Below are 12,460 nucleotides of genomic sequence, written 5' to 3'. Positions count from 1 at the left end.
TTTACTGAAGTATAGTTGATACACAATGTTGCATTAGGTTCAGGTGTACAATTAAGTGATTTGACAACTCTAATTTATGCTATGCTCATCACAAGTGTAGCTGCCATCTGTCACCATGCAATGCTAGTCCAGTATCATTGACGATATTTCCTACGCTGGTACCTTTCACCCTGTGGTTTATTCCTTCCACAACTGGTAACCTGTATGTCCCTCTTCCCTTCATCTATTTTGTCCATCCCCACTGCCTCTCCTGTGGCAGGCAGCCACCAGTTTGCTATGTATTTGTGGGTCCATTATTTATTGTGTGTTTTGTTTTTCAAATTCCATATATAAACAGAGGCATATGGAATTTGTTTTTTGTTTTTTGTTTTTTGGAAGAGATTTTATTTTATTTACTTGACAGAGAGAGAGGCATGAGCCAGGGGGAGGGGCAAGCAGAGGGAGAAACATCTCCCCACTGAGCAGGGAGGCTGACATAGGGCTCCATCCCAGGATTCTGGGATCATGACCTGAACTGAAGGCAAATGCTTAACTGACTGAGCCACCCTGGCAAAATAAAGCGGCCTGATTTACTTCACTTAGCATAATACCCTCTAAGTCCATCTATAGTCTAGGTCCATCTGTGTCATCAAAAACTACAAAATCTCCTTCTTTCTTATGACTGAGTAATATTCCATTGCACATATATATCACACCTTTTTTATTCATTTATCTATCAATGGATACTTAGATTACTTCCATATCTTGGCTCTTGTAAATAATGCTGCATCACTAATCACCAGGGAAGTGCAAATCAAAACCACCATGATATATGACCTTACACCAGTCAGAATGGTTAGTATCAAAAAGACAAGAAATAACAAATGTCAACAAGGATGTGGAGGAAAGGGAACCTTCATGAGCTGTTGGTGGGAAGGTAAATCGGTACAATCACTGTGGAAAATGGAATTTTGAGGCTCCTTAAAAATTAAAAATAAAAACATCACAAGATCCAAGTAATTCACATTGTACATTTAAAGTTTTAAGGGACAAGAAATAAAACTGTTTATACAATATGAGCCCAATATGGGAAAAAATGCATACATAAATTGTCTGTGTGAGGAAATAGATCTTTCCTTGTATGTCTGTATTTTCCAAGTTCCACAATTAACATGCATTGCTGTGAGAATTAAAAATTAAGTAATGATAATAATTATTAGAATTTAAAATAATAATAATAATTATTATTTCCAATATCATGGTAATTAGTCTATATTTGACTGCTTAGTGAGTGCCAGGTGATGTTCTCAGTCCATGCACCTTCACAAAAAACCTTTGAGAGTTTGAAAGTAAGATTCTAATTCTGCTGTGGACTTTTTTTTATCAGTTACTTGTTCATTTGGACCACATCGTGAAAGCAGCACTGAAGTTAAGTCTTACGGCTTTCTAAGCTAATCTCAGGTTTGAGGTGGCTTCCTTGTATTCACAGAAAGGACAAAAATATTTCAGTCTCATTTTCACAAAGCTGGCTGAAAACGAACTTTTCAGAAGTATAAATAGATTGTGACCTATAATTTGAAACATGTCGGAATATATTAAGTAGCACCTGGGAGGGAGCTTGCTAAGGCCCACAGTTCCTCGTTTTCTTTTTCAGGCTTTACTGAATAGTTCTCTGTAATCTTTATGATACTTAAGACAACTCGACAGCTATAGTCAACTTACTAAAATTATATATAAATGGGCACTCACTTTCTGTCCAGGAAGACATTATATAAAGTAGAAAAGTGGAATGTCAAATCTCTTCATCAAAAAGTCTAGCAATTTTTTTAAGCATTCAAAACTTTGATTACTTGAGTCTAAATCAGAAGTGAAGACAGATTTCACAAAACAGAGTGGTCTTGGGGGCAAGGGGTCAGGCAGTGGGCATTCTGATTGCCACCTAGTATCAAACAGAATGAGGCTATGGTGACTTGTCTCTCAGTTTATTATTTTTATCCTATATAAAATAACAAGAATGTGGTTTTTGTTCAAATAGTAAAGATGTTGTGAGTAAAGAGTGTGTAACTTTTAGACACTATTTTCATAGAGCATTAAGTGTCAGCATTTGAAAATATGCTCTGCAGTTTAAATGTCAATTAAATTATATTACTTAGACTCAATGCATTTATCAGACTGTTTGAACTAAACAATGACTATAGAAAACTAGTTAGGTAGAAAACATTACAACCAGGGATAAAACTTTACAAGGAACAGACTCACTCAATGAGTACCAAATTAAACAGAGTAAGATGCATGGTTCACATTGATAAATAGTATGAATTCCAAATAAATTGCTTGAAAAGAGAACCTACTAATGATGCTCACTAGCAGGTATCTTCCCCTCAGAAATAATAAACACTGTCACTGTCTCATAGGATGTTCACGAGTAATTGCTTGAGCTAGAGCATTCCTTCATGGCAATCAACCACACATTTTTCTAGCATTATGTTTATATAGAAAAAAGGAGTCATGATTTATTTGTCCAATATTGAGCAGAGATGTAATTTTACCTACTTAAAGTCATACAGTATTGATTAAATCACACTGATGAGTAGCATCTTTATAATCAGCTTAAATACTGTTTATTAAATAAATCTAGCTTTTAAAAACAGACACCGGTATTACATCAAATTACTGAAAAATGCCAACAGACACACTTTTATAATATTCAAATAGGAATGTATGCTTTTGAGCATTGATTGATATTTATCCATATATTACTTGACCAAAAGCTATACTGCAAATTTTACTCTAAAATCATTAGCAAGTAAATAGCCTTTTCTATATGGGATATATAGTCAGTGATTATAATACTTTGGAAATTTTGCAAGCCGTATTTTATTATAGTGCCCACTACATTTTGAATGCTTAATAAGTGCCAAGAACTGTGGCAAATTCCTTAAACATAAGGCCTTATTTAATCCTTATCATTCCATGATGTCTACATTGTGGTAATTTTCAGATGTGAGCTAGAATAGTTAAGTAGGATAAGTAGAATCCAAAAATCTAGATTATTCCAAAGTCAATGCTCCAAGAAATTGTTACCCCCAAAATCAGCAATATTATCTACCCACATCAAAGAAATAACTGGTTATAACTGTATAACAAAAGTAAAATATAGTCATATAGGACCATCTCTCTAGAGGTAAACTATAACCAAATCATAAAAATTTAATGTTTCATTTAACAAGGATTAAGGACTAATGGTAAATCATTATAATATTCATGTAGTTACCTATCTATATAATAGAAAAGATTCCATCTTTATTATACATTTTAAAACATTATTTTGAGTTGATATATATGGATATATATTTATGTTATTTTCTAAAGAATACATATGGAAAAATGTGTATTGGGATTCCATATGTAGTTTCTTAATAAAAACACATGTACTTAGTTAAGTTTAAATAATAGCCTCAGTTGATAATTTGCTTAATAAAAATACTAATAGTAATAATACCAATACAACTACTAAAAATAACACTACCAATAAGTACTTGCTATGTGGCAGACATTGTGCTGCGTGTTTTACCAGCATATAATACAGCATATAATAGCACCTTTTTATGTCTAGTGAGTTAAGGTAAGTTTTGCAAAGCCACACAATTAATAAATATCTAGTAAGATTTGATTCCCAGTCTGTCTAATACCAAAAAACAAACAAATAACTTATTATTATTTACCAAATTTATTAAACTCATTTAGTTCCTGTTAAATATTCTTATGAACTATTTCAGAATTAACCATTTTTACTGAGACTAGTTTTGGTGTGTAAGGGCCATGTAAGATCAGCAAAATTTCAAGAACTCTGTGCGAATCCAAGACATTTCCTTTCTTCTTATGAGCAATACAATCTTTAGTTGTATCAATGAATATTCCTTAATGTATATTACTGATTATAGATGATTAACACCTTTAGTTATATTTTTGCCATATTTGACATACTTGGTTATCCAGTTAAATCTAAACAGTTTATTTATTATTTAACTTGATGCATAAAAATTTGCCGGCACATTTTTGAAGATATATGCAACCAGTTTCCATTCGACTATGAACAGAAGCAGATAAATTAATAATGAATTAATGGAGCAAATAAACTAAGCTTCACTTGTTGTACACAGCTAGTAAGGCACTTTGCTAACATACAATGTCGAACTTGAATATGGAGCAGACCTAGTACTAGGAGAACCTAGTCTTCAGAAATTGTGTAAGCTACCAGGACAATATTTATGAGAAGAATTTTCTCTCTTGTGGGTCATGGGAGAGTTGAACCTACTGAGCAGCCAGAGACACATATACGAGACATACAACAAAGACTGAGACTGAAGACCTGTCATTTAGGAAGGCGAATGAGCCCAGAGTCAGGAAACTGATGCTAAAGTATTTGAATAGAGAAACAATTATTGTAACCATGAAAGTGTATCACCAAAAAGAAGTCTGGAATAATATATTTTAAGAGACAGAAAGAGAAAACATAAAGGCAACTGAAAAGGAAAAACAGGAAATCAACAATGGTAGTGTCTTAGAAACCAAGAATTTTTTAAGAGTAGATGTGTAATAAAATGTGTAATAAAAAAGAAAAAATAAATTTCAAAACTAAAATGTGTAAATTATGCAGACATTTAAGGAGGAGGATGATTGAAAAGAAATCAGTGGATTTAGGGATTAAGAGATCAGAGATAAGCTTTGCAAGACTATATAAATACACATTAACTTCTCCATCCCTCAACCTCTTTTACCGCTAGGGAATCAGAATTGATTTATGTGAATAATACATACATGTTGAGGGATCTGTCCTCTTTTCTGAAATAGCAAAGAGAAGTAACAGGTTAAGACACATCTTTTTGTATACTGAAAAAAATAAAAACTGTAAATCCACTGAAGGATTGGAATGTGACTTTATGATCAAAGATTTTTTCATGCATTTGATAGAACTGAAAGCTGTGAGTGTAGACTCTTAAAAAGCTCAAGTATATATCAAAATTTGAAGTTATTCAAGTAAATGGACTTGATAAAAATAATAGGTGTGATTATTTTTTTGTTTGTATTTGTTTCGTGGGGTTTGTATGTGTGTGTTCTTTCTTACTAAAGTGTAGAATTAAGCATGTTGAGAAAGTAAAGAGAGGAAAAAGACCCATCTTCCAAAGTTAAAGATGTTGAAGTCTGAGACTTAATGGAGTTTTTCTGCTTTATACTATCACTTTAAAAAATATAACGTATAATGTATTATTTGTTTCAGGGTACAGGTCTGTGATTCATCAGTCTTACACAATTCACAGCACTCACCATAGCACATACCCTCCCCAATGTCCATCTCCCTGCCACCCCATCTCTCATACCCCCCTTCCTTCCAGGAACCCTCAGTTTGTTTTATCTTAAATAAATAATGGAGATAAAACGTGTAATTTAAGACAGTTTTCCAAAAGATTTTCTTAGAATGTTACAGTGTCTCTTTAGGACACAGTCACAAAATGAAGAATGGTGAATCTCAGTAGAAATAACAACGGTAATAATAATAAACAGAGCTAAAGTGTCACTGAGTGCCTTCTGTGTGCCTAGTACCTTTAGAAATGCTTTGCATGCATAATCTCATTTACTTTACTTGATTCTGCAGAACAACCCCATATTATTACCCCCATTTATTTATTTATTTGTTTTTCATGGGGGAAAGAAACAGAGAAGTGGTGCTCATGGTTCCACCACTGGTATTTGGCACAGATAGCATATGTCCAGGGGACCTGACAACCCACATTTTAAACGTCTAAATGCTACAGAAAGCAGACTGATTAGAGGCAACAACCTGATCCTCCCCCTCCTTCCTCCAGTTAATTGATGCTCTTCCTGATTATACTACCCTTGTAGGCTGTCAACTCCCAAGCTCCCTGGACGCTTCACTGCTATAAATCTATACCTTAGTCATCGTAACAGTATTGTTGCCTTTTCAAATGCCAAAATCAAATTGAGTTACCTAAAAAATCTTTATAAATAAATCCAATGCAACTTATTAGGGTACACCCAGAGAGAATCCTGAAAATATTAGATGGAGCCCATTATAAAATTCTGTAACAGATGGTTCATTTCCCATCAGCAAACAAAAGATCTGCTGTTATCAACACACAGCTTCAAATTGGTAATGTTCCCCTGAATATGAAGATTTCTTCTTGTCAAAAAGAAATCTTCTCTTTAAAGGAAGAGAAAGAAGCCTTTTGAAAATAATTCAGCCAGAATCTAAATGATCTGAGGCATATGCTGGGGGTGGAGGTTGGGGAAAAACTGGTCACTCTGCCCTAGTTTCAAAACAGCTGTAAATGAGATAAAGGCATGGCATCATTCTCTCAGTGACTGGGATAGAGCAGTTTTCAAGTGCCTTAGTGGGTTGCATTTGTTTCTTTCAAACTTCTATCACTTTAATGTTTTTCACTCCTAATTTTAAAAAACATGGAAAACAATGGGGGAAAAAAACCCATAAATCTATGGTGCTTAAGTCCTACCACCATATGGCACTTTTTGAGATTATTCTAATTCCTTTTGATTTCTCGTGTACTTTGTGGTCTATTTTTTTTTCCACATTTAGCTCATGTTAATTTGTATTCCTGTTTATCTGTTTTATTTCTCGGTAAGGTATTCACTGGTTCTTGTTGATGAAGAGGAATTACTTCCTTTGTTCAGGTCTTTTATTTTCCTTAGTACTTGTGTTCTAACAATTCTCTATCCTCTTCATCTTCTACCACTATTCATTCTCTTGTTTGTGTCTTTGTTTTTCAACCACTATTGTTCCTGTGAAGATATTTTGTCTATATGTAAGCAACAACTAGAAAATTCACTACCATTATAAGAGAAATAATTAGCTAAAAATTTTAAAGCCATTTTCTGGAAATGTTAAACATGATATGACTCAGCTTTTAATGTATGTAAAATTTACCTTGCTTCTCAACCTATTAATAGGCATTTGTCTGCCACAAAACTAGTAAGATTTATACATAAGCTATAAAGCAGTGCTACTCACCATAAAAAATGTATGTAACTTTGTTCATTAAGAAGCAATAGCTTCAAGTGTGCTTAAGTATGTGGAGAGCTTTCAAAGCAAAATAAGTAAATAGGTTGTGGAACCTCAACTTTTTATTCTCTTGGAAATACGTGTGGATTTTATTTGGAGGCATTTTATTCACTTATGAGTGTTTTTCAAAAAATGTAAAATGTAGAATCTATGGCAGTAGAGAAAACATATCATTTTCACACTTCAAGTCTAAGCCTTATACTCATACATTTTTATGACCAATCTAATTATGCTTCATGTCTACAAAGTTGAGAGAGGAGATGGTTGGATATTCTCTGATGCTAGTCAACTGAGTAACATTTCCAAGTCCTAGTTAATTCAGATCTATAACTAAATTTATTTTTTTATTCTCTTTCATGTTATTTCTTTACAGTTTCACAACCTCTAAACTTCATTTTTACCATTACAAATGGTGGCCATTATTTCATTTTGTTTTCCTTAATCTCTCTTACAAGAGCTAGCTCTATACTCCATTTTTCACCCAGTCCTTGACATCTTAGGCAGTTAGAGAGACTCATTCTTGATATAACAGTTAACTGTGTTATGTTCCAAACACCTTAAAGGATTTTTCACCTTTACTTGTGGTGTTATTGAGCAAATAAAGAAAAATATCCATAGATGATCCCTTAGATTTGCTCTAGTGTGCTGTTAATATTAGACTTTAAATCTTCTTACTAAATGACAGTCCTTTCCCATGCATAAATAAAAATCTCAAAATGAAATAAAGTAGGGCTTACTAAGTGCTTATATACTAAATGCAGTATGTATATTTAAATCAACTAAAATAACTAATTGCATAAATATAGGTGGCATGCCCACTTTGAACTTATTAGAATATTTATTTGTAAGTCTGAGCTCATGCTTTAGCAGTGGTGGTACATGATGATTCAATACTGAGAAACATGATTGTCTGAGGGGATTATACTAAGTGAAATAAATCAGGCAGAGAGAGATAATTATCATATGGTTTATTCATATGTGGAACATAAGGAATAGCTTGGAGGACCATAGGGGCAGGGAGGAAAACTAAATGGGAAGAAATCAGTGAGGGAAACAGCTCATGAGAGCTCTGGACTCCTAGAAATAGGGGGTTCCAGAGGAGAAGGGAGTGAGAGGATGGGGTACCCGGGTGATGGGTATTAAGGAGGGCACATGGGTGTTACACGCAGCTAATGAATCACTGAACACTAAAAAAAAAAAAAAAAAAAAAAAGAAAGAAAAAAAGGAAAAAATAAAAGAAGAGATATGATTGTCTCTATTTTATATTCTAATGGCTAAAACAATCTGCATTGCTATACGAATGGAACAAAAATAATTGAAAAAGCAAAATGGACATGAACAGAGAAGTACAAAAAATAACACAAACACTTCAGAGCACAACACACCTATTCAAATATGTAATTATGCATAAAATGAGCTCCAGTTATTTTACCTGATGTGAACCTGAGTTGTCTTCTAATCTAGGCTTCACTAGAACATGGGAAAACTAAGACACACAGAGGTCAAGTTACTGCCTAAAACCACAGGTTAACTAGTGGAAAAACATTGACCAGAATCTTGGTCTCCTGTTTCTTATCTAGTGAGGATTCCATGAAAATAAACCATTCCAGTCAAATAATTTCTTTTTTGTTACTTTTTCTTTTGCAATAGGGAGACCCACCTGCAGCTGTGCACTGGGGTTCACGGGACCAAACTGTGGTAAGACTGTCTGTGAGGACTTTTGTCAAAATGGAGGGACCTGCAGTGTGACTGCTGGGAACCAGCCCTACTGCCACTGCCAGCCCGATCACACTGGAGACAGATGTCAGTACTGTAAGTGAAAGCAAGTCCCATAAGACGGTCTGACAGCATACTTTGATGTTTACGCTAAGTAATTTTCTTATCTCGATGTTCCTTCCATTATCTCATTTTCAGCAACCCCTTATTTTTCAGGGTCGCTCCCTCCATCACCCCAGCTCCAACAATTTTTTACATTGTTCCTCATTCTTCTCATTTTAAAGATTCCATGTTTCTTCTTTCTCAGCTGAGATTCTATAATCCATCATTGTAATCACCCCCTCATATAGACCCTCAGTTCCCTTGCTCTCTCTTCCCTTCTATTATACTTTCCTTGAAAACTCTAACCATGGTTAAATCCAATTCTCCATCTTCTCTGAACTGGTACCCCACTGATGGATGCAACTGAAGAAAAGCACATAATCATACAGACTGGGATCACTTGAGTTTTTACCACTAATTTCAAATGGGCACTTACTATACCTTCAACTGTATTTTGCTAATCTACTGACTCTCCTAGATGTTTTGGTCAGATCATCTCCTTTCTCCTCAAACCTCTAATACCTGTTCCCCAAATTCATCCTGAACTCAAGAACTTGCTTTCTGTTTCATTGATTAAATAGAAGCTTTCTAAAGAGAACTGCCACAAGCTCCCACCATCACCATCATCTCTTGAACTACTTTATCTTTTAGATCCATAGACTGTCTTCTTAGGAGCCAGAACCCCATGCTACCTCCAATGTTCTACTGTCCACTCATACATTCAATCCCTCTTAGCTACTCATGGATATATCTCTTAAAACTGTCCCCACCTTTCTTCTTTATCAGTATTTTCCTCTCCCCCTAGCTGTTTCTTGAACAACTTTACCTTGTGCCCATATCTTTCTACCCACAACTTTATTTTCCTGGTTGGTTTGTTTGTTTTTACCCATAGCTTTATTCTAAGGAGTTGTTACATGCTACATTCCTCTCATTTTTCTTTTGACCTCACCTCTGGCAAGTTTTTATCTTCACTATTTTGCTAAAATATTGTTCATCAGGTCAAGTTAATTTATTTCATTGTTGTCCACGTTCTCATATTCAATGGCCAATTATCAATTCTTATTTTATCCCACAATCCGCAGTTAATCACTCTCCCTTTAAAACACTTTCATTTGTCTTTACCACTCTCTTCTTTTCATTCCCATTTTACTGGGTATTCCTTTTCACTGTCTTTTGCTGGTTCCACCTCATCTCCCTGACCTTTAAATATTGGAGTGGCTCATGACTGTCTCTTATCTCTTTTTTCTCAAAAACTCACTCCATGAGCCTGTGATTTCCATACAAATCGGAACATTAGGTTAAACATTTTTACATACAGTTTTGTAAGACACAGTTTCCCAAACATAACCCCCAAAGATTCTGATTCTGTTAGGCTTCAATACCATGTAAAGTTTCCACATGTTTCATATGTGTGACTGCGATTGAGACCTACTTGCTTAGATGATTTAACTAATCATGTGACTTTTTGTATCATCCAAATACAAACAATTATGAATGTATATCTCTAGCTGAACCTCCCTCCTGAATTCCAGATTTTTATACCTAAGTATCTATTTGACAGTTTGAGTTGGCTCTAACTTTACCTGATTTTCTCACCCCAAATTGCTTCTACCCCAGTTTACCCTGCGTCTATAAAAGGAAACACTCCTCACTTGAGTCCAAGTATCTTGGACTCATCCTTTTTTTTTTTTTTTTTAAATCTAACCCACTTTATTATTTTTTTAAAGATCTTCCTATCTATTTTTTTGTTTTAATTCCAGTATAGTTACAAACAATGTTATATTAGTTTCGGGTACATAATCCAGCAATTCAACAATCCCAACAATCTGAGTGCTCATCACTACAAGTGTACTCCTTAATCCCCATTTATCTATTTTGAATTCATTCTTGACTGCTTTCTTTTACACACCAACTTCTTTCTCACTTGTTCCTTTAAAATATGCCCAGGACCTGAACACTTCTCACCAGCTTCATCCCCACTATCTTCATTGACGTTTCCAGCATTTCCTACCTTCATTTTTACTAACTGATCTCCATGCTTTCTCTCCGCATGCTCTGTACCTATTCTCAAAAGAATAGCCACAGCTGTATGTTGTATCCATAATAAGAAGAATGGTTTTCTGTCTCAATCACATTTACTGAGATCTTTCTATATCCAGGCACTATGTGTTTCATTCTTTTTTTCCCCTTAATTCTACTAATCTGTTTAATCTCACTAATGAACCAGGTAAGCTCATGCTTTAGCAGTGGTGGTACATGATGATTCAACACTGAGAAATATGATTGTCTGAGGGGATTATACTAAGTGAAATAAGTCAGGCAGAGAGAAACAATTATCATATGGTTTCATTCATATGTGGAGCATAACGAATAGCTTGGAGGACCATAGGGGAAGGGAGGAAAACTAAATGGGAAGAAATCAGTGAGGGAAACTCATGAGAGACTCTGGACTCCTAGAAATAGAGGGTTCCAGAGGAGAAGGAAGTGAGGGGATGGGGTACCCGGTTTTATTCTCATTTTGCAGAGAAAGCTACTGAGGAATTATCTCTTAAGTGGTATGTGTCATAGGCCCACAGATTTTATCTAGCAAAAAACAATCTTGTCATATGCTGGTATCACACCTTGTTTACACACCTTGCTTATGACCTCATGGCTCTTCCTTCCTCTTCCCTCTTCTCAACAAAGCAGAATATTCCAGTACAACTCCAACCTACCAACTCATGGGTTCTTTCTCAATATTCTCACAACCCTGAAAGATTTCCAAGTAAATCAGGGACAGCACCAACTATTCCCCTGCATAACACAGACCCTTATTACTATCCAGACTACTTTTGCAGCCTCTCTCTTATTCTAGTAAAACCACACTTACCCTGCTTCTCCTCACGTCAGTTTCCTCGGCATTGCAACTTTCTCCCATTATTCTTTTCCTCTGGAATGCACTTTCTTTGGATTCTTCCTCACCTTCCTCTCTCCATGCCAAATCCTATCTATCTGTCCCTGTCCAGTTTTAAGGCCATTTCTTTTGTCAAGATCTTCACATCTGCCCAAGAGAATGCATGGCTTTTTCTTTCGAATTTTCAAGTCACTGCTTCTTTACTTCTGTCTGTTTCTACTCACTTTAATCTGGTATTATTGTTAATTGTGTGTTTCCTTCCTATTTGTCTGGGACGACCTCTTTGAGATTATACCCAACAAAGGCATTTGTCAAATAAATAAATAATCATAGAAAATAAATGAAAACAGTTTGGAGACAAGTTAATAAAAGAACAATCAACTTAATGTACAAGAGCTACATTTAATCAGGCTACAACCATCTGGTATTTTTCTGTGCAGCTTATCTCTGTTCCCAATTGGTCTATCATCATAGAATGTTGATCTTTTTTTTTTTTTAACTTGAAAAAAAATGTTTTTAAGCTCAAGCATGGCCATTTTTTTTTCTTTTTGATCTAAGTTTAAAAAAAATATTATGTGGCCATCATCATAGCGATTTGGTTTCTGAAAAAGAATAAATTGAGTAAGCATATATTTTAATTGGCAACTTAATAGAATCACAGTCTGAGGTAG

The 12,460-nt window shown here is 34.8% G+C and overlaps 1 protein-coding gene across 1 annotated transcript in view; it reads left to right on the top strand.

Annotated features, from left to right (window-relative positions):
• LRP1B (LDL receptor related protein 1B) overlaps positions 1–12,460 on the top strand; it is a 2,000,743-nt gene that overhangs the window by 1,921,466 nt on the left and 66,817 nt on the right. The window contains exon 84 of the mRNA XM_059166755.1: positions 8,729–8,890. Within this exon, the coding sequence (XP_059022738.1) occupies positions 8,729–8,890 (162 nt within the window). The remainder of the gene's footprint in view (positions 1–8,728; positions 8,891–12,460) is intronic.

The sequence above is a fragment of the Mustela lutreola genome, chromosome 3 (genome assembly GCF_030435805.1).
Source record: "Mustela lutreola isolate mMusLut2 chromosome 3, mMusLut2.pri, whole genome shotgun sequence".
Lineage (NCBI taxonomy): Eukaryota > Metazoa > Chordata > Mammalia > Carnivora > Mustelidae > Mustela > Mustela lutreola.
Note: the sequence above shows the minus strand (reverse complement) of the source record. Positions and strands in the feature narration are given on the sequence as shown.